At 38.5% G+C, this 27,033-nt stretch overlaps 1 protein-coding gene across 1 annotated transcript in view; it reads left to right on the top strand.

Annotated features, from left to right (window-relative positions):
• KIF27 (kinesin family member 27) overlaps positions 1 to 27,033 on the top strand; it is a 90,834-nt gene that overhangs the window by 40,903 nt on the left and 22,898 nt on the right. Inside the window, exons 6-12 of the mRNA XM_023735773.1 lie at positions 1,636 to 1,842; positions 8,818 to 8,987; positions 9,904 to 10,010; positions 12,364 to 12,519; positions 13,852 to 14,057; positions 19,291 to 19,488; positions 26,016 to 26,129. Of these exons, the coding sequence (XP_023591541.1) occupies positions 1,636 to 1,842; positions 8,818 to 8,987; positions 9,904 to 10,010; positions 12,364 to 12,519; positions 13,852 to 14,057; positions 19,291 to 19,488; positions 26,016 to 26,129 (1,158 nt within the window). The remainder of the gene's footprint in view (positions 1 to 1,635; positions 1,843 to 8,817; positions 8,988 to 9,903; positions 10,011 to 12,363; positions 12,520 to 13,851; positions 14,058 to 19,290; positions 19,489 to 26,015; positions 26,130 to 27,033) is intronic.

Below are 27,033 nucleotides of genomic sequence, written 5' to 3'. Positions count from 1 at the left end.
CTGAGTAATATTCTACTGTGTAAATATACCACATTTTGTTTATCCATTCAACTGTTGATGGGCATTTAGGTTGTTTCCACCTTTTGGCTATTGTGAAAAGTGCCGCAGTGAACATTGGTGTCAAGTTTCTGTTTGCACTCCTGCTTTCACTTCTCTCGTTATATACCTAGAAGTGAAATTGCTGGGTCGTATGTAATTCTGTGTTTAACTTTTTGAGGTATTACCAAACTCTTTTCAAAAGTGGCTACACCATTTTACAATTCCACCAGCAATGGATTAAGGTTCCAATTTCTCCACATCCTCGTCAACACTTGTTGTGTTCTGTTTTTCAAGTCATAGCCATCCTAATGAGGACACCAGCTTTCTTTTGATTAATGTTTATGTGGTGTCTCTTTTTCCATTTTATTTTTAATCTTTTTGTTGTATTTCTTGTAAGCAGCGTATGACTAGATTATTTTAAAATCCTATAGTCTTTATTTAATTGGATGATTTAGTTCATTTATGGATTTAATATAATTCTATTGTATTTTTACTAAAATCTGTCATTGTGCTTTTTATTTTTCCTGCCTGCTCTATGTTCCTTTTTCTCTCCTTTTCTACCTTCTTTCAGACCAATTGGGCAATTTTTATTTTTCTATTGTTTCTCTCCATTAGCTCAGAAGTTGCTCTTTTACTTTTTTTTTCCCCCCAGATGTTGACCTGGAAAGTACACCGTGCACCCTTGACTTATTAAAGTCTAATATTAATTGATATTTTTATCTTTTTCCCAGACAGTATAAGGCCTCCATTTAACACATATGCCATTGGTGTTGAATATCCTAATTATCTGAATACCTGACTTTTTAAAATAAGGTTGTGTTTTTATTGCTTAGCGTTAACACAATGAACCATTAGGGTTTGTTTTTTTTTTTCCCCACTTCAACATTGTAGAACATGTGATGTGTCAGGGTGAATGACAATTTCTTGTTTACATAATTTTGTGCTTGTAAAATAAAGATTGATGTTAGAACTTTATGGCTTGGGTATGCTTCAGATTTTTTCTTTAGAGGATACATAAAAAGCTAAACCACACACACTCACATACTCCTGATACAAAATTTATTCTACCTTTGATTTCTAAGTTCTCCTTCCTACCAGGACTAGCAGTTAGCTATTTTCTAGCTCTTTTTGCTTTTAGCTTTCTTTTTTACTGAGTAAAGGCTTTCACCTCATTGCACCTGTTACTTAACTACCTTCCATCTTCTTTGCTGCCATCTCCGTTGTCTGCCAATTTTTTTTCTACTTTTCAACTTTGTTGTCTCTTGTTACTTGTTGTGTTTCAGCCAGAAAGCCCATACTTTTGTAAAGATCAGCTAGTCAGAGACTTTCAGACTGGCAAACCAACCAATCATAGGGTATGGGGCATTATCTCTGAGTGTTTGACTCTTTTTTGGCTGTGTTTTTTGCTGCTTACTATTCAAAAGTTTTTACCTCCCAGAACAAGCCTAGGTACTTGCAAATACTAGTCTTTGGATAAACGAGGTTTTATTGTATTGTTAAAGTAGTTGTGATTGTGGTCAATGTAAATTTATTTTTAATCATAATCTACACTTGTACTGAAGTTCTCCATTTAAAAAATTCTCTTCTTCTACAAAGAATGAAAAAATAATAGAACAACAACTTCTCGTGGATCAACTGAGTGAAGAACTAACAAAACTTAACTTGTCAATGACTTCTTCAGTGAAGGAAACTTGTGGAGATGGGCCAGATGCCAGGATACCTGAAAAGAGACCATTTACTGTACCATTTGATAGTCATTTGGGGCATTACGTTTATATCCCAGCAAGACCAGATTCGAGGAAGGTAAAGTGCAAACATTAATCTTTTTCTTAGTTCGAGATTTAAAAAATATTATATATAGTATAATGTCATAGTGTGTATTTATATAACCTCAGCATTTTTTTTTTTTTTCCTATTTGGTTTCGTGGATGTTGGCATATATGCTCTTACAAGCATGGTTCTTTTTAATAAAAAACGAATAAACAAGAGAATGGATAGTTTTATTTGGAGGGAATAGTTGGAAGAAGATAAAGTCTACCCTTCATTAAGGAAAAAAATTATCCTTTGCCGTCATATTTTCAGACATGATTGAGTCTGATAGCTTCATGAATTTTTTTTTCTTCTTTAACCACACCAGGCTGAGATGAGGTTGGAGGGTGTTCATTTTGACTTGTGTTCTGTTTTTTAGTATTTTTAAAATGACATTTATGTATTATTCAGTCTTGCCAAGTTGATATAATCGGTATGGAGTTTAGTTTTATTTTTTATTAATTGTAAATATATGTGTGGGTGAGAAATATATGTACACACAGGAATCTCTACTATGGAAAAGACTAATATGCAGATTCATGAATTTTGATTCCTATTTACTAATTTTATGAAGGGAAATTATTTATTTTAGTGAGAACTATGCGGTGGTTATAGTTACAGAGGTAGGAACTATGAGAGGCAAGTGATATGTGAGCATCAGAGACTTTGCAGTCAGGCAGGCTGCTTGGGTGTGAATACCAGCTCCAGTGTGCAGCTTTGTAGTGTGACTAAGAATGTGTGACTCCCAGGTTCTTCATCGGTAAGAATGGGGGTAACAGGTGGTTGAATGGAAGACGTACATGCGATGCTGACTCCGAAAATGCCCAGTGTGGTGCCTGACCCAGTGCATCCTCAACACAAGCCCATGGGGTGCCAGATGCCTCAGAGTGAATAAGACAGATGCTATCCTTATCTGGATGTTTTTCAGTTTTGAGTGGTTGGATTTTAAAATTTAAACCATTGTTATTATTCATTTCAATTTTATTTTGGAGAGTTATTGACATTTTCTTTATGGTTGGATATATGGTAAATATTCCTAGAACATTTAGGAAAACAGATAAATTCTTTCCAGGATTTAAATTTGATATTTATTAATTTAACTTAATAATTATATACGTCACGCCTTCTATACTTAAATTTTCTTTCCTCTTGGCTACTTGCTATGAGTCAAAATCATCTTGACGACACCTAACAACAAGTAGAAATGTGAAAATTTCCTGTTTTTCTCCTGTCTTTTATTTCTTAAAAATAACATTTGTGTTTTCTGGTTACAAAGTGGCACATGGTCCCTGTTTCTCTGTTTCTTACCACACAGACATACACACACATGCACACACACGTTTTTGTGGGAGATAGAGCTCCATGCCTCTGTGAGAAGGGTTAGGCTCTTCTATTCTAACCTCTACTTGTTTGATTAGATCTAACAGAGTCGTGACTGGAATAAAGACTTCCACAGTCAGTGTTTGGTATTAGCAAATTTTTGGTTTTGATTTTAAAAATTTCCTTTTACCCCAAAAGTACCCTTCCAGACACCAAAAGAAGGGGAAAAGGAGAAAGATAGAAAGGTCGTATGATGAACACTACTGAGAGATTTCCCACTCCTCCTGTGTGTGCAGGAATCCTAGCTACCTCTCTTGCTTGGACTAGTCCCTCCAGCAGATATGAAAAGGCAGGCTTGCATGGGAGATGCAACATGGCAAGACTTAACTCAAGTTCTGTCTGCTAACCTGTTGGTCTAAGGGTGAGGGGAAGGTTTCATACTGGATACCAAAACTAGCTAAATTAAGCCAAAAAGGACATATGAAATACCGTTTCATTTTCTCCTAGATTTCTGTCTCCATGGAAGAAGTCTGTTGTTGTTAGGTGCCGTCAAGTCGGTTCCGACTCATAGCGACCCCATGCCCAACGTATTGAAACATTGCCTGGTCCTGTGCCATCCTCACAATCTTTCCTATGTTTGAGCTCCCTGTTGCAGCCACTGTGTCAGTCCATCCTGTTGAGGGTCTTCCTCTTTTTCACTGACCTCTCTGCTTTACCAAGCATGATGTCCTTCTCCAGGGACTTGTCCCTTCTGATAACATGTCCAAAGCACAGAAGATGAAGTCTTGCCATCCTCACTTCAAAGGAGCACTCTGGCTGTTTCTTCCAAGACAGATTTGTTCCTTCTTCCGGCAGTGCGTGGAATATTCAGTGTTCTTTGCCAACATTGTAATTCAAAGGTGTCAATCCTTCTTCAGTCTTCCTTGTTCATTGCCCAGCTTTTGCATGCATATGAGGTGATTGAAAATACCATGGCTTGGGTCAGGTCCACCTTAGTCCTCAAAGTGACATCTTTGCTTGTTAACACTTTAAAGAGGTCTTTTGCAGCAGATTTGTCCACTGCAACATGTCATTTGATTTTTTTTAACTGTACTTTACATGAAGGTTTACAGAGCAAAGTAGTTTCACATTAAACAATACACATATTGTTTTGTGACATTGGTTGCCAACCCCACGGCATGTCAACACTCTCCCCTTCTTGACCTTGAGTTCCCCATTACCAGCTTTCCTGTCCCCTCCTGCCTTCTCATCCTTGCTGCTGGTCTGGTGTACATATTGAGTCTTGTTTTGTTTTATGGGCCTGTCTCATCTTTGGCTGAAGGGTGAACCTCAGGAGTGACTTCATTACTGAGCTATAAGGGTGTCCGGGGGCCATACTCTCAGGGTTTCTCCAGTCTCTGTCAGACCAGTAAGTCTGGTCTTTTTTTTATTTTTTTTTTTGAGTTAGAATTTTGTTTACATTTTTCTCCAGCTCTGTCTGGGACCCTCTATTGTGATCCCTGTCAGAGCAGTCAGTGGTGGTAGCCAGGCACCATCTAGTTGTGCTGGACTTGGTCTGGTGGAGGCTGTGGTAGTTGTGGTCCATTAGTCCTTTGGACTAATCTTTCCCTTGTGTCTTTGGTTTTCTTCATTCTCCCTTGCTCCAAAAGGAGTGAGACCAGTGGAATATCTTAGATGGCCACTCACAGGCTTTTAAGACCCTAGATGCTACTCACCAAAGTAGAATGTAGAACATTTTCTTTATAAACTATGTTATGCCAATTGAGCTAGATGTTCCCCGAGACCATGGTCACCACATCCCTCAGCCCAGTAATTCAGTCCCTCAGGGAGTTTGGATGTATCTATGAAGCTTCTATGACCTTGCCTTGGACAAGTTGTGCTGGCTTCCCCAGTATTGTGTATTGCCTTACCCTTCACCAAAGTTACCACTTATCTATTACCTATTTAGTGTTTTTCCCTCCTGCCCCTCCCCTGCCTCGCAACCATCAAAGATTGTTTCTTTTTGTGTGTAAACCTTTTCATGAGTTTTTATAGTAGTGGTCTCATACAATATTTGTCCTTTTGTGATTGACTTATTTCACTCAACATAATGCCCTCCAGATTCATCCATGTTGTGAGATGCTTCACAGATTCATCATTTTTTATCGTTGTGTAGTACTCTATTGTGTGTATGTACGATAGTTTGTTTATCCATTCACCTGTTGATGGTCACCTAGGTTGTTTCCATCTTTTTGCTATTGTGAACAATGCTGCAATGAACATGGGTGTGCAGTTCGTTTGATTTCTTGACTGCTGCTTCCATGGGTATTGATTATGGATCCAAGTAAAATGAAATCCCTGACTTCAATATTTTCTCCATTTATCATGATGTTGCTTATTGGTCCAGTTGTGAGGACTTTTGTTTTCTTTATGTTAAGATGTAATCCATACTGAAGGCTGTGGTCTTTTAAGTGCTTTAAGACCTCTTTACTTTCAGCAAGCAAGGTTGTATTATCTGCATATCACAAGTTGTCAATGAGTCTTCCTCCAATCCTGATGCCACGTTCTTCTTCATATAGTCCAGCTTCTCGGATTATTTGCTCAGCATACAGATTGAATAAGTATGGTGAAATGATACAACCCTGACTGTCATGGATTGAATTATGCTCCCCAAAAAATGTGTGTATCAATTGGCTGGGCCATGATTCCCAGTATTGCATGGTTGTCCTCTATTTTGTGATTGTAATTTTATGTTAAAGAGAATTAGGGTGGGATTGTAACACCCTTACTAAGGTCACATCCCTGATCCAGTATAAAGGGAGTTTCCCTGGGGTGTGGCCTGCACCACCTTTTATCTTACAAAAGGAAAGGGAAGCAAGCAGAGAGTTGGGGACCTCACACCACTAAGAAAGCAGCACCGGGAGCAGAGTGTGTCCTTTGGACCTGAGGTTCCCATGCTGAGATGCCCCCAGACGAAGGGAAGATTGATGAGAAGGTTAACAGAGAGAGAAAGCCTTCCCCTGGAGCTGAAGCCCTGAATTTGGACTTCTAGCCTACTAGACTGTGAGAAAATAAATTTCTCTTTGTTAAAGCCATTCACTTGTATTTCTGTTATAGCAGCACTTGATGACTAAGACACTGACTCACACATTTTCTGATATTAAACCAAGCAGTCTCCTCTTGTTCTGTTCGAACGACTGTCTCTTAGTCTATGTACAAGTTCTGCATGAGCACAATTAAGTGTTCTGGAATTCTCATTCTTTGCGATGTTATCCATAATTTGTTATGATCCACACAGTCAAATGCCTTTGCATAGCCAGTAAAACACAGGAAAACATCTTTTTGGTATTCTCTGCTTTCAGCGAAAATCCATCTGACATCAGCAATGATATCCCTCATGCCACATCATCTTCTAAATCCAGCTTGAATTTCTAGCAGTTCCCTGTCGATGTACTGCAACCGTTTTTGAATGATCTTCAGCATAATTTTACCTGCATGGGATATTAATGATATTGTTTGATAATTTTCGCATTCTGTTGGATTACCTTTCTTTGGAATGGGCACAAATATGGATCTCTTCCAGTTGGTTGGCCAGATAGATGTCTTCCAAATTTCTTGGCATAGACAAGTGAGGACTTCCAGCATTGCATCCATTTGTTGAAACATTTCAATTGGTATTCTGTCAATTCCTGGAGGCTTGTTTTTCACCAGTGCCTTCAGTGAAGCTTGGACTTCTTCCTTCAGTACCGCCAGCTCTTGATCATATGCTACCTCCTGAAATGGTTGAATGTCAACCAGTTCTTTTTGGTACAGTGATTGTATTTTCCTTCCATCTGCTTTTGATGCTTCCTGCATCAGTTTTTTGCCATAGAATCCTTCAATATTGCAACTCAAGGCTTGAATTTTTTCTTTAGTTCTTTCAGCTTGAGAAATGCCGAGCATGTTCTTCCCTTTTGGTTTTCTAACTGCAGGTCTTTGCATATTTCATTATAATACTTTACTTTGCCCCTCTTTGAAATCTTCTTTTCAGGCCTTTTACTTCATCATTTCTTTCTTTCACTTATTTCAGAGTCTTTTCTAACATCCATTTTTGTCTTTTCTTTCTTTCCTGTCTTTAATGACCTTTTGCTTTCTTTGTGTATGGTGTCCTTGATGTCAACCCACAAGCCGTCTGGTTTCGGTCATTAGTGTTTAAAGCATCAAATCTGTTCTTGAGATGGTCTCCAAATTCAAGTGGGATATCCTCAAGGTCATACTTTGGCTCTTTTGGACTTGTTTTAATTTTCTTCAGCTTCAGCCTGAACTTGCATATGAGCAATTGATGATCTGCACTCGGCCCCTGGCCTTCTTCTGACTGGTGATATTGAGCTTCTTCATCGTCTCCTTCTACAGATGTAGTCGATTTGATTCCTGTGTATTCCATCTGGTGAGGTCTATGTGTATATTTGCCGTTTATGTTGTTGAAAAAAGGTATTTGCAATGAAGAAGTCGTTGGTCTTGCAAAATTCTATCATGCGATCTCCGGCATCATTTCTATCACCAAGACCATATTGTCCAACTACTGACCCTTTGTCTTTGTTTCCAACCTTCACATTCCAATCACCAGTAATCATCAGTGCATCTTGATTGCATATTTAATCAATTTCAGACTACAGAAGTTGGTAAAAATCTTCAATTTCTTCATCTTTGGCATTAGTGGTTGGTGTGTAAATTTGAGTAATAGTTGTATTTACTGGTATTCCTTGTAGGCATATGGATATTATCCTATCACTGACAACATCGTACTTCAGGATAGATCTTGAAATGTTCTTTTTGGCGATGGACACCATTCCTCTTCAATTTGTTATGCCAGGCATAGTAGACCATATGCTTGTCTGATTCAGAACGGCCAATACCAGTCCATTTCAGCTCACTAATGCCTAGGGTATCAATCTTTATGCATTCCATTTCATTTTGGCAGAAGTCTAGCTAATCTAACATTTTCTTGCGGTGATAGAAATATTTCCTTGACTTAAAATAATGCTAAAGGAAAGGGAAAAATGACTTAATTATTTTGACATTGATGTTATTTCTTCTGTGCTTATTTACACATTTTGGAGAGAAAGAATGAAAAATCTGTTCAGGGTTTTCCATTGATCTTAGTTATTTTTAAAGTGTATTATTCATTATATTTATACATATACTTTAATTCCTAGCATTTCTCAATTAATAGCATATGATGAATATTTGACAATCATTAAATATTCTATATCATGATTTTTAATGACTGCCCAATATTTTATCCTAAGTACTTACCATTGTAGAGGGAGTGGAGGTAGCTCTGGATTTCTTCCTGTGGAGAGATTTGGATGGGAGGGGGATACAGATCTTTAGCATCAACACTGTGGTTCTCCAAGTTTCTGAACTGGGAAGAATGGGGCAGGGAACAGTTACCCCATGGGGAAGGTGGCAAGGACTCTGGACCCATATTACGTTTCACGCACTGTTCTGTGGGTGGGCTACACATTTGTGGGCAGTGCCTGTGCTGTGTTTAGGAGCTGTGATATTTTCATGCATGCGTTTCTTAGTACCTATCAAATAATTTCTTTAAAAACATTTTGAGAAATAGGATAAACGTAGAAGTTTTAAAAATCACTTTTTTTGTTGTTGGGTGGGGTAATCACTTGCAAGGTCTACACGAGTCCTCCTATGTACTCTCTGGATCGAATAGTTGCTGGATTTCGAACACGAAGTCAGATGTTGTTGGGTCACTTAGAAGAACAAGATGAAGTCCTCCACTGCCAATTTTCTGATAACAGTGATGATGAAGAAGCAGAAGGCCAAGAGAAATCTGGAGTTAGGTATGTTAAACATAGACTGATTTAATGCATATCATTATAATTACATGAAGCAGTAAATATATATTGATACGGGCTTTTTTCATAAGAGATATCTTTTCCATGTAATGTAAGAGTAGGTCATTTTTGCTAAATATACTCTCAAGTAATGTGTTATGAAGGTGCCGTGGTGGCGCAGTGGTTGCAGTGGTTACAGTGGTCAGCTGCTAACCAAAAGGTTGGCGGTTCGAACCCACCAGCAGCTCTGCAGGAGACAGATGTGACAGTCTGCTTCCGTAGATTTATAGTCTTGGAAACTCTACAGGGTTGCTATGAGTAGGAATTGACTCGATGGCAGTGGGTTTTGGGTAATGTGTTATGAAGCCAGTGTTTGACCACAAGTCATCGGTCTTAAAATCAGAAAATAATTTGCTTTCAGACCATTTATAGTTGTTGGATTCTGATTTTCAGAGGGAGTGATTTTGAATTTCCTGATTCAGCTGCCACTGTGGCAACAAACATTGCATTTTCCACTGACTCCAACATGGAGGGGGGGGCATCCTTTTATTTTGAGGAATATTAGTAAAATTTTGTTTATTTTATATAATACTTTTTTAACATTACCATCACTTTTGGGAGAAGTCCTAGTGGCACAGTGGTTAAAGCACTAACTGAAAGGTTGGTGTTTCAAATCCACCAGCCACTCCACAGGAGAAAGCTGTGGCAGTCTGCTTCCATAAAGATTATGGCCTTGGAAACCCTATAGGAAGTTCTACTCTGTCCTATAGGGTTGCTTTGAGTCGGAATCAACTCGATGGCAGTGGGTTTGGTTTTTGGTTTGGTGACTTTTTGGGGAAACTAATTTGAGGGCAGATTAGAAAAAGCTAACAAACAAGTTACTTTTGATCTTGATCTTTTTTTTTTTTTTTTTTTTTTTAAGACAAGGTAGAAGCCGCCCATGGATTCAAAAGCCAGGCCCTGTTTGTTCTCTTGTTGAATTAAATGATATTCAGGATCAAATACACAAGTCAACTTTGGCAAATGAAGGTACACAGGCTTGAGTAACTTACATTTGATGTTTATAAGACACTTCTCTTTTTCTTCAGTCAATAATTTAAGAACCATCTAGGAATTCTCAAGGACTAGAGCTTGGTAGGAAGGCTTTCCTGGTTAGGGGAACTTCCTTGTGCTGTCTGTTCAACCTCTAATTTTTTATTTTTCTCTTTACTCATTAATAGAAGTTTTCTTTCCTCTTAAGACCAGTCAATTCTGGGTAGAGTTATAGGCTAACTCTCTCAGAATAGGGATGTTATATTCAAGCCTGAGTTGAAATGCATTATATTTTTGATTACAGTAGTCCCCTCTTATCTGTGGTTTCGGTTTCTGCGGTTTCAGTTACCAGCGGTCATCCACGGTCTGAAAATGTTAAATGAGTAGCATAGTGAAATCTCATGCTGTCCCGCTCTGTCCCACTCAGGGACCACGTTCACATAAGTTTTATTACATATATTGTTATAATTGTTATGTCTTATTATTAGTTATGCTGTTAATTTCTTACTGTGTTCAATTTATAAATTAAACTTTATCATAGGTATGTATATATAGGACAAAACTTAGTATATATAGGGTCCTGTACTATCCAGTTTCAGGCATCCATGGGAGTCTTGGAACAGATCTCCACAGATAAGGGGGAACTACTGTACTTTAAAATTTGTATAAGTAATTTACTAGGGTGTCTCCTGCTTCACTGGCACACATCTACCGTTCATTACTTATTTTCTTACTTTTTTACTCTTCTACTGTATATTATATAATCTCACATGCATTTGGCATTACAGTTTACTGGGGGCTCATAATGTCCTAGCACACATTTGATGAGAATTTTTGTGCATCAAAAATGTTTATGTTAAAAAAAAAAAGGAATTTTCAAACTGTAGTAAAGGATACCCATGAAAAAGAACAAAATGTACAGAAAAGTAAAAGCCTCTCTTCCTCCCCTAATTCTTTTCTTTAAAGGTAGCCACTCACATATGTGTCTAAATTACAGGGTTTTTTTTTAATGTTTATGTAGCAAAAACTGTAGGATAGTAGGAGGTTTTTTTTTTTTTTATTGTGCTTTAGGTGAAAGTTTACAGCTCAAGTTAACTTCTCATTCAAAACTTTATACACATATTGTTTTGTGACATTAGTTGCAATCCCCACAATGTGACAGCACATTCCCCCTTTCCACACTGGGTCCTCAGTGTCCATTCAACCAGCTGGATATAGGAGATTTTAACTCATCACTCTTGGCCCATGAGTGGTCAAACCACAAAAAAGAGAGAAAGGATATAGGGACTGTAAATAACATAATAAATAAGTCCTGCACTGTGAAGGTAGAGAACATCTTTTTAAGAGCTTATGCATGTAATATAAAAAATTGACTATGTATTATGTCACAAGTAAAACTAAAATAAATTTCAAAGTGTAGAAATATTATAGACCAGTGTAGTAAAGTAACTTCCTTGAGCTGTTTGTTACTGGTCTGCGACCAGGTAGGAAACCCAGGCCAGAATGTACATCAGTGCACTACTTCATGGAGAAAATCTTGCTATGAAAAACAAAAAAAACCCAAATCAGTGTCAGCTAAACTAAAGCAGGGTGCTTAGTGACATACAGGATTTACATTCTTGTGCAGGACAATAACAGATAGTACCACACACTGAGTCTCATGGTGTCGGCTGCATTCTCCAATTACAATAAAACTAGAAATTAATAAGGATAAAGCCAATCTTCTACTTACTCAGAGATTTTACTGGAGATTTTACACCTTTTGCAAGTATCTCAGGTTAAAACAAAACTCAAATTACAGAATATCTAAAGGCAATGAGGAATCCCGGAGTGGCACAAACAGTTAAAACGCTCAAATACTAGTCAAAGTTGGAGGTTCGAACCCACCGAGAGGTGTCTCGGAAGACAGGCCTGGTGATTTGCCGTCAAAAGATCACAGCCTTGGAAACCCTGTGGAGCACAGTTCTACTCTGGAAACACACGGGGTGGCCATGAGTCGGAATTAACAGCAACTAACAGCAACATTCTATCTTCAGAGCACTCTTAACCAGAACAGTCCACTAGCTGTTAACACCACAGAAATAAAGCGTGAAAAACTATGTATCAGAACCTACAGGATATGACTAAAGCATATCTTTTTATTTTTTAGGAAATGAAAATTCTAATGTAAACTAGAAAACTAATCTTGATTGCCGTGTATTTTTTCCTGTCTTTCCTTCCCTGCCTGTCTGTCCTTTCCTTTGCTTTCTCTAGATTGCTTTTGTGTCTGCTCTTCTTTTTTAATTCTACTTCTGTTGGATATTATACGAGCAGGTAGTTTTAGCTCTGTTTTGTTTCTTTTATTTTAAAGATGTAAAGCTTGAATGTCTCCAGGAAAGTCAAGAGTTAAATTTGCAAAAATTAAGGAAGTCTGAACTCTTACTTACTGAAGCTAAGCAAAAAATGAGAGAACTTACAATTAATATCAAGATGAAGGAAGATCTGATTAAAGAGTTAATAAAAACAGGTAATAGTACCCTGTGAACCAGCTCTTAATGAGAAAGAAGAGCTTTTAAAGCTGCTTCTGATGTGATCACATTTACTTTATTTAGTTTTGGAAGCTTAGGACTGTCCAGTGTAGCTTGGAATTTGGTATAACAAGGTGTGTTAGAGCCAGTAGGTGGGAGGGGAGCCCTGGTGGCACAGTGGTTAAAAGCTCAGCTGCTAACCAAAAGGTCAGCAGCTGGAATCCACCAGCCGTTCCTTGGAAACCCTATGGGACTGTTCTGTTCTGTCCTATAGGGTAGCTGTTGAGTCGGAATCGACTCGACAGCAACGGGTTTTTAGTTAATTAAGAGAATCTTATTAAACTTTGAGTTCATCTATGAATCGTTCAAACCGGGGTGAACCCGAGCTATGCTGTTCTAGAACGAGTTTGCCAGTCTAGCTCAGGGACAGTTGACTCTCAGGGCAATTCCAAACCAAGTTTTTAGGGTCAGTAGTTGGGCTTAGAATGAAAAGAGATATAGAAATATCTATATTCTACTTGTCTCTATGTTTTAAATATCCATAAGAAAAGCATTTTAAGAATAATTCATCTTAAGCAAGTTGATGGAATGAAAGAGGAGGGGGCCCTCTCTAGATTTAAAAGATTCCTAAGGGACATAGCAATCAGAGGCATTATTGAGCTTGTTTGGATCCCGATTAAAATGAACCAGTTGTAAAGACATTTTTGAAATAATTAGAGAAGTCTGCATATAGGCTGGGGGGTATTAATATTGTTTGGTATGATAATGACTTTTTGGTTGTGTCCATATTTTGTATAGGTGCTTATTGAAGTATGTTTAGGTGAAATGATAGGACATCTGGAATTTGCTCCATAGTAGTTAAGCAAAGTAAATCAAAAGAAAAGCAGGCATAGTTGAAGCAAGATCTTGATAACTCTTGAATCTGGGTGACGGGGATTCACTATGTTATTTCTCTACTTCTTGTATGCTTAAAAATTTTCATAACATTAAAGAAAAAGAATTCAAGGAGATAGTTTATTGATAGCAGCAAACCAAAGTGTGCCAGGCAAGAGGCCAAAGAGTCATTCCAGATGTCCTTGTTAATTGAAGTTTGCTACCAGCAAAGCTGAACCAGTGAGAAGATTGAATGGCACTAGATAGGAACCAAAAGAACTAATCCAGAAGAGACCACTTGGTGGGTGGGGACTGCTGGGTTTTAATGCCTGGCCTTAACTAGAAACACTGCTCAGCTGGATTTTTCAGAGTAGAGCATTTTTATGTTTATGTTGTTTTAATGTTTTTTTAAAACATAATGAAAAATTCTTCTTCTTCTTCTTACTATTATGGTGAAGGTAATGATGCCCAGTCTGTAAGCAAACAGTATTCTCTGAAAGTAACAAAACTAGAGCATGAAGCAGAACAGGCGAAAGTGGAATTAACTGAAACACAAAAGCAGCTACGGGAACTGGAAAACAAAGATCTTTCTGATGTTGCTTTGAAGGTAAAATTACAGAAGGAGTTCCGTAAAAAGATGGATGACGCCAAGCTAAAAGTCCAGGTAATTGTAAAGATGTAATTGCAAAACTTATTTAGGTCTCCTGCTTTTGGAGATTGTTGTATGGAGATAGGAGAGAGGTGGGATTCAGTTTTTATTTTCAGTAGGATATAGAACCAGCAAGAGAAACTGAACGGCAACTTTTCTTTTCCAGTGTACCAGTTAGTTTACAAGCAGCCCTGGTGGCACAGTGGTTAAAGCTGGGCTGCAGAGCAAAAGGCGGGCGGTTTGAACCTGCCGCTCTACAGGAGAAAGACGTGGCAGTCTGCTCCCATAAAGATAACAGCCTTGGAAACCTGTGGAGCAATTCTGTTCTGTCCTATAGGGTCTTTATGAGTCAGAATCAACTTGATGGCAGTGAATTTGGTTTTAGTATATTTCTTCATTCAAGAAGAATTATTATTTTAATCATATTATCAAAAGAATCCTTGGGTGACTCAAATGGTTAAGTGCTGGACTACTAACCGGAAGGTTGGTGGTTTAAACCCATCCAGAAGCACCTTGGAAATAAGGCCTGGCAGTCTGCTTCCGAAAAGGTCACAGCCTTGAAAACCTTATAGAGCACAGTTCTACTCTGCACACACCATGAGTCAGAATCAACTTGACGGCAGCTACCAACGACATCATAAACCGTATGATAAAAAATAAAGATAACCGCAGTCAGTCGTCTCTTTAAGTCAATTTTCTGGAACCATAACTGATTGGTTTAAGAAAAGTTAATAACTTTGAGTACGACAGCTCAGCCTTAATTTCCTAATGCCTGGATTTAGCATAACTTCAGAAATAGCTACAGGTGAAATTTCCATTCTACAAAAACTGTTTCATTACAGAGAGATTTTGTGTAATGAAGCCATTTCCAGGTGCTTTTGGGATGGTCATAGTGCTTTGTTAGTCTGATGGTAATGAATTTGTTAGGATACCTTTCTAGTTCTTTTCCTCTCATAATCTGTTGCTTTCATATAGTTTTGATTGTAGGTGGAATTGAATTGTAATTAGCCTACTAAGAGTTTTTCTTTTTTTGGAAACTGTAACACAATTATTCTTTTCTTTCAGCAAAATAATGTTTACTGCACACCTCCTGTGTGCCAGGCCCTGTCCTAGGTGGGGCTGCAGAGGTGAACAGAACCAAAAAGTCCCTCCTCCCAGGGAGGCTAGATTCTTCCTACCTCAGACATCTAGACGTCTTCAGTAAAAATGTTTACTTAAATAGCCTTTCAAGTCACCAACCAAGTCAAAATAATATGACTTGAATGTTTGAATTGCTTTGAGGAGGATGTGGTAGTTGTATATGTCACACCTTCTACTCTCCTTCAGAAAATTTACTTTCAAAATCCATATTTTCATGTGGTAATTCGCCTCAGAGAGCTTGGGATCAATTCTTTTTCACTTCTTGACCCTTTACATTAGGGCTGTGATGTCTAACGAAGTATTCATTTTCACAAAACACTACTAGAACAAAACAGTGAAGATTTTTCCTTTGTGTTTACTGTGAAATGTTATTTATAATTTCATAGGCTTATATATTAGCTTCAGTTTTGATTGCAATCTTTATACTCAACCTTAATAAGTAATAAGCAGAATTATTGTTTTTCTAAGGAAGTTATTTATTTATCATATACTTCTATAGTTTAAGCCTTATATATGGATTTAGCAAAGACTATTTTTATATTTTCTCTATCTCACATAACTAAAATGGTTGTAATTTAAAGATGATTATAGGGTTTGTGAATTGTCATGTCTTTTTGTTTCCCGTGTTTCTGCTGTATATCCTTTTCTCTTAAGGGTAACCTTAAGAGTTGATACCGATTCATGGTGACCCCGTGTGTGTCAGAGTAGAACTGTGCTCTGTATGGTTTTCAATGGCTGATTTTTCTGAAGAAAGCCAGGCCTTTCTTCCAAGGTGCCTCTGGGTGGACCCAAACCTCCAACCTTTCAGTTAGCAGCCAAGTACATTAACTGTTTGCACCACCCAGGGACTCCTCTAAGGGTCCTGGTAAGGAAAGGAAAAGGAAAGACACAAATTAAGCTCAAAAGAAATATCTGATGCAGCAGAGGACTGAAACAATTTTTTTTCCCATACAAAAATTTATACATACATTATTATGTGACCATAATTGCTCTCCCCATACTGTGACAGCACATTCCTCCTTTCCCCCCAACTCCCCATGTCCATTCAACCAGCTCCTAACCCTCTCTGCCTTCCCATCTCACCTCCAGACAGAAGCTGCCCGTTTAGTCTCTTGTATCTACTTGAGCTAAGAGGCACACTCCTCAGGAGTATCACTTTACATCTCACAGTCCAGTCCAATCCCTGTCTGAAGAGTTGGCCTTGGAAACTGTTTTAGTTCTGGGCTGATAGAGAATCGGCTATGCTTTCTGGGGTTCCTTTAGTCTCAGTCAGACCATTAAGTCTAGTCTTCTGCACCCCACCTTTCTCCTGCTCCATCACGGACTCTCTGTTGTGTTCCCTGTCAGGGTGGTTATTGGTGGTAACTGGGTACCATCTAGTTCTTCTGATCTCAGGCTGATGAAGTCTCTGGTTTATGTGGCCCTTTCTGTCTCTTGGGCTAATACTTTCCTTGTGTCTTTGGTATTCTTCATTCTCCTTTACTCCGGGTGGTTGGGACCAATTGATGCATCTTAGATGGCCACTTGCAAGCGTTTAAGACCCCAGATGCCACTCACCAAAGTAGAATGCAGAACATTTTCTTAATAAGCTTTGTTATGCCAGTTGACCAAGATATCCCCTGAAAGCATGGTCCCGAGACCCCTACCCCTGCTACTCTGTCCCTCAAAGCGTTTGATTGTATTCAGGAAACTTCTTAGCTTTGGTTTAGTCCAGTTGTGCTGACTTCCCCTGTAGTGTGTGCTGTCCTTCCCTTCACCTGACATAATTCTTATCTACTATCTAGTTAGTGAATAACCCTCACCCTCCATCCCCACCATCGTAACCATCAAAGAAAGTTTTCTTCTGTGTTTAAACCTTTTCTTGGGTTCTTACAATAGTGGTCTTATACAATATCTGTCCTTCTGTGACTGACTGAATTCACTCAGCATAATGCCCTCCAGATTCCTCCATGTTATAAGATGTGAAACAATTTTTAGGTGTAGTTTTAGAGATTTCTGTGCCTTTAACATAACCATGCACTAATCATGGAGATGAAGATGTTGAGGATGGTGGTGGGGGTGATGATGAGGACAATAGTTACCATTTGTCTGCACAGTGCCATATACATGCCAAATGTTTTATAGGTATTATTTGATCTTCATTTAATCCTTTGAAGTGAGTGTTTTTGTCCCCATTTAACAAATGAGGAAACTAAGTTTAGAAAGGTAAGATATCTCATTCCGAGTCACATAGTTCTGATGACAATACCAGTTTTTAGTACTCTATCATACCAATTTAAAATATTGAAATGCTAGTGTTTTTATTAGTGTAGTGCATTTATTTCAATATTTAAAAAAATGAAATCTGTATGTTGTATGTCTTTAGATGTACGTGGAGCCCTGGTAGCACAGTGGTTAAGAGTTCGGCTGCTAACCAAAAGGTCGGCAGTTCAAATCCACCAGCAGCTCCTTGCAAACGTTATGGGGCAGTTCTACTTTGTCCTGTAGGGTCGCTATGAGTCAGAATCGACTCAAGGGCAACAGGTTTGGTTTTTTGGTTAGATGTACATAGAGCTGTATGCTGCATTAGCATCTTAATACTAACAAAGGTGCACTTTTGAGCCCCTCTGTTAGGGAGAACAGCGCCTGTAGAATAATGGTAAAAGACAAGGCCAACCCTATCTCACTTTTAAATAAAATCATCAGTTTTTATACTGATATTTTTAATATTATGTGAAATAGAAACTAAAATGCTGGTATTGTCCTTTTTGCTCCATGATTGCAATTAGTGTCAATGATAAGTGGCAAAGCCTGTATACAAGTCCAGGGATGGGAAACTGCAAAGGCCGTACTGTGGCCTTTGAGCCAGTGGTGCGCAAAGTAGTCCATCTGGGGATTGTTGGTTGTTAGTCTGCAGGAGATCAGGTAGATCAGCACACTGCTTCCCTCGTCAAGAACGTCTTGCATGAAGCAGTGCCAGCTGAGTCTAACAGTTTGCTTAGTGGTGCTGACTGACAGTAACAAACGGTCCCTGGACTTCACTGGTCCACAGAGCACACTTTGAGTAGCACTGCTCTGAGCTACAATGTCTCTATGAATAATTTAGTTTAATTTAAACAAGATGTGTTTCTGTTAACAATTTATTGCCAAAATAAAGGAGCGGCTCCACGGGAGAAAGATGTGGCAGTCTGTATCCATAAAGATTTACAGCCTTGGAAATCCTATGGGGCAGTTCTACTCTGTCCTATAAAGTTGCTATGAGTCGGAATCGACTTGATGACAGTAGTTTGGTTTTGGTTTGTAAGAGGTACTTAGTGTAATGCTAAGAACATAATTGTAATACTGTAGTGTTTTATATTAATGGTGTAAACTCTTTGAAAATGTTAGCAAATTGTTAATGCTTTCTGCAGGTAAATTTTAGCTAGATGGGGAGAAACTCTACTTAAGATAAATGTTAAAATAGTAATTATAATGGTTGGTCACACTCAGGGGAAATAGTATCACTTCTGATCATCTTTACTCAGGGATTAATGATTTAGGCTACAGCTGGATGTTAACAACAAGAGCACAGTGGAATACTATGCGATCATACAGAAAGAACAAATCTGTATGGCGAGATCTTTAAGATAGGCTAAAAAGAGAAAAGGAGGTGGAAAACAGTGTATGTAAGATATATATGAAGCTGTTTGCATACATATGCATAAATTATTTCTGGAAGGATGTTTAAGAAATTGGTAACTTTGTGTTAGGGAGCAGGACAGGTAAATTAGGAGTCTAGGGTAAAAGAGAGTCTTTTAAAATATAAATTCTGTTTTGCACTGTTTCAGTTTTTACCATATGCATACAATATTTTTAAAATGAAAATAATAAAAACAGAGAGATCTTGGTTCTGCTTGGTTGTCAGCATCTGGAAGCCTCATCACTCTTTACACTTTTACATATCTGGTGAAAATAATGGTTGCTCCAGTTGTAAAAGAAGAAATGTAGAGAAGCAATTGTCTGTGAACTTATCAAAAATAAATTAAAATCTAGGCAAAATGCCTCCTTTGCCATTGAATGAAAACTTAAGTTTACTTGAGGAGTGTGAGAGATACAGTTTTTCATTTTGAAATATCCCATGTGATCTCAGGTTTTACAGAAGAAGCAACAGGACAGTAAGAAATTGGCATCACTGTCAATCCAAAATGAGGAACGCGCTAACAAACTAGAGCAGAATGTAGATCACATGAAATATCAAAAGGCACAGCTGCAAAGAAGACTTCGAGAAGAAAATGAAAAAAGGAAGCAACTGGATGCAGAAATTAAGCGGGATCAACAAAAAATCAAAGTAATACTGTCATACTTTCCTGCTCAGCATAATATGAAATGTTAAACGGCTCAGAGCTAATGAAGCCAAGGTCTTGATTCAGTTGGCTTCTGAGTTATCTAACCTTGGCCTGCCCTTGGCTGCTGTCCTTATTCACTTGAAAGCCTTGTTCATCTACATTGTAAAACCGGTTTGTTGAATTCTGAGTACTGTCATGAGGGCTTTAACTTCACAAAAGAAGGTACAGTGATACAGTTTTTCTTACTAGGACCTTAACTTCAGTTGAGGGTGTCAAAAACATAAATATATTGCCGACTTATTTCCCATTTTCAAAGTGCTTTGACATGGAAAAAACAGTGAGGGTAAAATGGTACCATTTCACTCATAGTGAGCAGAAGCATGATCAGACCTGTATGCCCAGCAGTCCTAGCGCATAGACTGGGCTGGGGAGGACCTCGTGGTGTCAGGCTGGGGCTCCAGAGTCCCAGACCAGCCTAGATTCAAATCCTAGCTCTCTCAGTTTCAGGCTGGGTCACTTTTTGAGAAGATCACTTACCTTCTCAGTCTATTTATTTTTTTCATTCTAAATTTTATTTATTTTGTTGTTGTGGAGAATATGCACAGCAAAACATACACCAATTCAACAGTTTCTACATGTACAATTTAGTGACACTGATCACATTCTTCAAGTTGTATAACCATTCTTACCATCTTTTTCTGAGTTGTTCTCCCCACATTAACATAAACTCACTGCCCCCTAAAGTTCCTGTCTAATCGTTTAAGTTGCTGTGCTCACTCTGATCCCATATAGATAGTTCTTAAAAGAGCATAGTGCTCAAGGCAGACATTTTTTACTAGTTAAGCTAAATTACTGTTCAGTTTTAAGATGACTTCAGGGAATACTTTTGGTTTAAGATTTAAAGATTATTTCAGGACAATAGTTTCAGGGGTTCATCTACCAGTATGTTTATTCTTATCTAAAATGACCTAAATCACACTTGCCTCACAGAGCAGAAGATGATGATGATCATAATAACAATAGCAAACACTTTTCTAGTATGTACCATGTGCCAGACTCTGTTCTGTTGAAATGTTAAGCTGATCCCAAGGCTTAAGGAGGTTTCTTAGATTTTTAACATTGGAATATAACCTGTTCCCAAATTTAAAAAAAAAAATCAAGAATTTAAGCTATGTTGCTTATTCTTTATAATAATGATAATAATTAACTCTTATAGCAATCGTTAACATTTATTGAGTATTTACCTTTGATCAAGACTATGCTAAGCACTGGAGCCCTGGTGGTGCAATGGTTCGTAGGTTGGCTGCTAACCAAAAGATTGGCGGTTCAAATTCACCAACTGCTCCTTGGAATCCCTGTGGGGCAGTTCTATAGCGGCACTATGAGTTGGAAGTCACTCAACGGTAATGGTGGTTTTTTTTTTTAACACTAAGCACTTATGTGCCTTATCTCACTTAGTCCTTTTTTCTCCTGTATTTTCAGCTTCCTTTTCTCATGAATTCTTTCTTAAACATTTTAGATTTTTCTCAACCTAAGATTATCCTCCTTCAACCTTATTTTTCCCTTTAGCTACTCTCTGTCTACTCTCCTTCATAACCAAACTTCTTGGAAAAGGTGGCTGCATCTGTTCCTGTTTCCTCTGTTTCCAGTCATTCTCTTCTCCTTTCCAGCTGGTTCTGACTCTGCCACCCACTTCAATGGTCCTGAGAAGTTCACTAGTGCTCTCGTCACTAAAGTCCTTATCTTACCTAACAAACACCTTAGTTGCATCCGGCATAGTTCACCACTCCTTCTGTCTTGAAGTATTTCCCTTTGCCGTTATGACATCACCCTCTCCTTGTTTTTTTCTCCCTTTCTGATTGTTCTTGGTCCTTGCTAGCTCATCCTACTCTACCAGTCCTTTAAATATGGGAGTTCCTCCAGGCTCTGGCTTATGCCCTCGGATCTTTTATACTCTTTCCCAGGTCCCCTCATCTTTTTCCATGGCTGCAGTCAAATTGACAACTCCAGATTTAATCCTTAATCACAGATCTGCCCTTTGAGCTCCAGATTCATGTATGCAGCCATCAGCATCTTCACTAGGTTAACCTGTAGATGCATTCATGGTCTTCCTTACTTATCCCCCCCATGCCTCTCCGTGGGGAGAAAATGCAGTTCTCCAGTGTGCCTTACACCTATCAGTCTATTCAGTTGTGTAAACTAGAAATCGAGGAGTTATCCTTGACTCCTCCGTCTTCCTCATCACCCACATCCAGTGAACCAGTAAGTATTACAGATTATATCTTCCTAATAGCTTGAATCTGTCCAATTCTCATTTCCACTAACAACCTAGTCTCCTTGTGACAGTCCTTCCTACAGTGTGAAGTTCAGCCTGCCTGATCTCAGCTCCTGCTCTCATAGCCCACAGTTTAAACCATCAAGACACGGTGCTCTCTAACTCCATGCTTAGGGAAAAGAACAACAAATTATCTTGTTTTAAGGGTGTATAGTCAGCTGAAATGCAACTCTGCCTGTTACTTAAACTGTTCACATTCTTACCTAGGGCAATTTTGTTCCTTCCAGCCACAGTTTCCTTAATTCTAGCTCAATGATTCCCTTAGAGGGAGGACCAGTCCCTGGAGAAGGACATCATGCTTGGTAACATAGAGGGTCAGAGAAAAAGGAAGATCCTCAATAAGACGGACTGACACAGTGGCTGCGAAATGGGTTCAAACATAGCAATGATTTGAGGATGGCACAGCACTGGGCAGTGTTTCATCCTGTTGTACATGGGGTTGCTATGAGTCAGAACCAACTCAACGGCACCTAACAACAACAGGGAGTATTCCAGAAAACGTCTGCCCCAAAGATATATTGAAGTTTCCACTTCATGCAAAAAACAGAAAACCTGGTCATGGTCCTAAAGGACTTCCTCCCTTCTGTTTGGAGCTAACTTTCTGACACTCCTCTTCATCCATTTTCTACTTGTCGAAACTATTTCCAGAGAATACTACAACTTCTGCATAGGTTCTTAGAGCAGCAGTTTTTTTTTTTTTTTTTTTTTTTTAATGCTTTAGATAAAGGTTTAGAGAGCAAATTTCTCATTGAACAATTAATACACATACTGTTTTGTGACATTGGTTGCCAACCCTACAATGTCAACACTCTCTCCTTCTCGACCTTGGATTCCCCATTACCAGCTTTCCTGTCTCCTTCTGCCTTCTCATCCTTGCCCCTGGGCTAGTGTGCCCATTTAGTCTCATTTTGTTTTATGGGCCTGTCTAATCTTTGGCTAAAGGGTGAACCTTCAGGAGCAAATGAGTAGTTGGTGGTGGTAGCTGGGCAGCATCTAGTTGAACTCTCCCTTGCTCCAGACACGGTGGGACCAGTGGAGTATCTCAGATGGCCGCTCACAAGCTTTTAAGACCCCAGATGCTACTCACCAAAGTAGGATGTAGAACATTTTCTTTATAAACTATGTTAAGAGCAGCAGTTCTTAACTGAAGTCCGTAGATGGGCTTTCAAGTAGAGGTATGAGATCTTTTGAAATTGTCAGTGACCTTGGGCTTTTTATTTCTCTAAGCATCAGTTTTGTCATCTATAAAATAGAATTTCTAATAGTCCTGCTTCGTAGAATTATTGTGAGGATCAGATGGAATACATAAATCGATGTAAAAAGCTTAGTACCATGCCTGGTACACAGTACTTTTAATATTATAACAGGGATTACAATATGAGAAAAAGGCAATAATGTCTAGAGCAACATGTGGAAGAGGGAGTTTAATCTTCCCAACTGCAGTATACTGTTTAAAGTATATGTAGAAGAATAGGAATAGGAGAAAGTCAGCTTCACATATAAGGTGCCTTATTTCAGCATCCTGAGGATACTGTGACTATGACGGGCTAAATTATAACTATGAACTAGAGATAGGAAAGCATGAAGAATTGCCCATAAAAAACCCAAAAAAATACCATTGCCATCAAGTTGATTCCAACTCATAGCAACCCTACAGGACAGAGTAGAACTGCTCCATAGGGTTTCCAAGGCTGTAATCTTTACAAAAGCAGACTGCCACATCTTTCTCCTGTGGCACGGCTGGTGGGTTCGAACCACAGCCTTTTGGTTAGCAGCCAAGCACTTAACCACTGTACCACCAGGGCTCCTTATGAGGAATTCCAAAAAACCAGAAAACCAAACCCATTGCCACAGAGTCGATTCTGACCCATAGCAACCCTAAACCCATTACCATCGAGTCAATTCTGACTTATAGCAACCCTAGTAGGTGGTAAATAATAATACCTACCACCTGTCTATCAGTTTGTCATATTGTGGTAGCTTGCATGTTGCTATAATGGTAAAAGCTGTGTGCTACTGGTATTTCAAATACCAGCAGGGTCACCCATGGTGGACAGGTTTCAGTGGAACTTCCAGGCTAAGACAGGCTAGGAACAAAGGCCTGGTGATCTCCTTCTGAAAATTAGCTAATGAAAACTCTATGGATTACAACAGAATATAGTCTGATATAGTGATGGAAGATGAACCCCCACGTTGGAAGGCACTCAAAATACACAGAGGCCACAACAATGGATGCGAGCATACCAATGATCATGAAGATGATACGGGATCAGGCAACAGTTTGTTCTATTGTCCATGGGATCGCCATGAGTTGGGGCTGATTCAATGGCACTACCAACAACAATAAATACAGTGCAAATTCACTTATAATACATCTCAGATGGGCATAGAAAATTTACTTAATCTATAGCAGAGCTGTCTTATTTATGAGCCCCTTACCCCCACTCTTGTCCTGATAATTGTTGGAAATGTGGGAACTAACCAAATGTCTAATCTGTTCAGATCTTCCCTGATAATTCAAACATTTCCTTTAAGTAATTCTTGAGGTTTCTTAAATAAGAATGCTCAGTCTCTTAGCCTCTCCCTCCCTGTCCTTCTTTCCCTAAGATGGCACCCAGTGTATGTGGTGGTCAGGTGTGTAGCTTTTATTGCAGCCCATGGAGTTGAGGGGGAAGGGGTTCCTGACTTTCACCTGATCCTTGGATGTAGCTGGCTGGAATCTGCTTTTCCTTGTCCACCTTGCCCTACTTACCTTGCTGGCTCCTGATGGTGAAGCCCAAGGCTGGTATAACTCATAGTCTGATCTTGCTCTCAGCTTAGTTAGAGCATAGGGGTGCATTTGGCTAACTTTGGCTTCATCTCATCTCCCACTGGCATTATAAACCCCTCTCAAGGCCACCAGGTCTTCCATCTAGCTTGGGCCCGGTGGCCTGTTCTCACCCTCAGTTGTGGGGTCACTTCTCCATGATGACTGACCCCCATTGGCTGTCAACTCAGAATCCACCCTACATGAGTTTGAGAAGTGCCAACTAGTCTCCTGACTGGAGTGCTTTGCTCTTTCAGCGAGGCTGGGCCCCGGCACAGCAGTCTGCCTTCCCTGTCCTAAATGGGGAGTAGGGGTAAGGCCTCCATCTGCCGTTGGTGATATCTTTACTTATACCTTTTGGGTCAAAACTTGGAGAGAGGAACATCGGAACACACATCTTTCTTACTGTCTCTTTTCTCCTTTCTACCATTCTCAGGGATGGGAAGTGATAGGCTTTTCTTTTACTTTCTTTATATGAGTGCTTCTGAAATGATCTGTGGAGAAGGTACAGTTTTGATTATATTACTAATTTGTCATAGTGCAATACTCTGTAAAAAATGAATTAGTAGAAGGATGAAATAAAAAATGAAAATATTCAAATAAAAGCCCTATTTTTTTATTATTAGATTCAACAGAAATAAGATTATTTTTTCAGTTGGCTACAAAAGTTTCTAAACACTTCCGGTTTCTGTATGTACTATCATGGAACAATAACAGGTAGTACGTGGACTTGCCCACATTGATTCATGACCTTCCTCCTGATACCTGCTAGGCTTTAATGGTAGACAATGGCATCTTCTCTATACCCCAGGAGAGCACTGTGAGCACTGGGCCTCTTTACTTGACTCTTAAAATGTGGATGGATGCTAAAGGAATTTGGAAAGTAGTCTTCAAAGGACCATGATCTGTCTTGCACAGCTACTCTCAAGTTGCAAAATCCCACTTTTGAATGCCAGAAATATTCTTTTTGTATTTCTACTGTAATAAATTCTAATATCCCCAAGGCAGATGGGTGAAGGTAATGAGCTGATTGTGAAGGTAATGAGCTCAGAAAGGCAGAAGAGAAAAGCACATTTATAATTTTCAAATGCTTACTTTTATGTTAACTTGTAACACTGAAAAAGAATGAAGAAAACAACCAGTTTTGTTAGTAAACACTGATTTTTGCCATTTGATTTTATAGCTTCCAGTGAGGGGCTAATATTTTTTTCTTCTCAAATACTCCAATACTCATATACTAATTTTCATTCTTTTTGCAACTAAAAGTAAATGTTAAGAAAATGATTACCAAGTTTATTACACTTAAAAAAGAAAATGATTATCTGCATGAATATTTGGTGATAGCAAGTTAGTAAGGCAATAAAGTGTTTTTGTTTCTTTTTCTATAGGAACTACAGTTAAAAACAGAACAGGAACAAGGTCTAAAACTGAAAGCTGAGGACCTCGATGAATTTAATATGAAAAGGAGGAAAGGATCATTTGGAAGTGTAGACCAGCTCCAGGTTTGTTAATTCTATGTACTGTTTCCTGAGATGCTGTTGGTTCTTTTTTTTTTTTTTTTTAATCTGAAGATTGTCTAAATAGAGGTTAAAAAATGGTAGGTTCTCAATAAAACCCTCAAACACTGGACTTTTTCCACTTGAGTGCAAAATTTCTAATATTTTTCTGAAACTTTTCTGTTATTAAAAAATTACTTTCTTATCTAGAAATGTGCTATATTCTTATTTCAGAAGACAGGGGCTTATTTTAATGTTGTTGTGGAATGTGAACACGAAATCCATGCTCATTAGATTGTATTTATTCCTATATAAAGGCTAGTTTATTGCCATGGAAACAAGTATATTTCTAGAAATTCTGCCTCTTCATTAAAATATAACCAAATTGTATATGCACCATATATGTTAAAGAATTATTATTTTAGTACCACATTTTAAAAATAAAAATTCATAATCCAAAAATAGGTTCAAAGTTCAAAGAAACTAAAAATTTTAATTTTATGTGTATTCAAAATGGCAATTATAAAAATCTTGCTGAAAGAAAAATACCATACTTAAAATTTTAACTACAATCAAACGGAAAATACATTTACCTTAATGCTGAAAAATTTATTCTCTCTTCTTAAACTTTATATATTATACTTTAATAGTGAAGTTTAGGACATGGATGTATTTCCCGTTATTTATTTCACTGGTGTATTTTAGAAATTGGTTATAAGCCCTCTTTCTGACATTCCAAGCTGCAAGGTAATAACATTTCTGGGGTGGAAATGGTGTGTCAAGAGGAAGGGAACAGGAATGCACGGAATAGTGAGGCCCGCTTTTCAAAATGTTAAGGACCTTAGTTGCTGGATGGAGGGCTCTGGTGACCATGGTCTCGGGGAACATCTAGCTCAATTGGCATGACACT

The sequence above is a fragment of the Trichechus manatus genome, unplaced genomic scaffold, assembly GCF_000243295.1.
Source record: "Trichechus manatus latirostris isolate Lorelei unplaced genomic scaffold, TriManLat1.0 scaffold00082, whole genome shotgun sequence".
In the NCBI taxonomy this organism is placed as follows: Eukaryota; Metazoa; Chordata; class Mammalia; order Sirenia; family Trichechidae; genus Trichechus; species Trichechus manatus.
The sequence above is the reverse complement of the archived record's forward strand: the minus strand, read 5'-3'. Positions and strand labels throughout refer to the sequence as shown.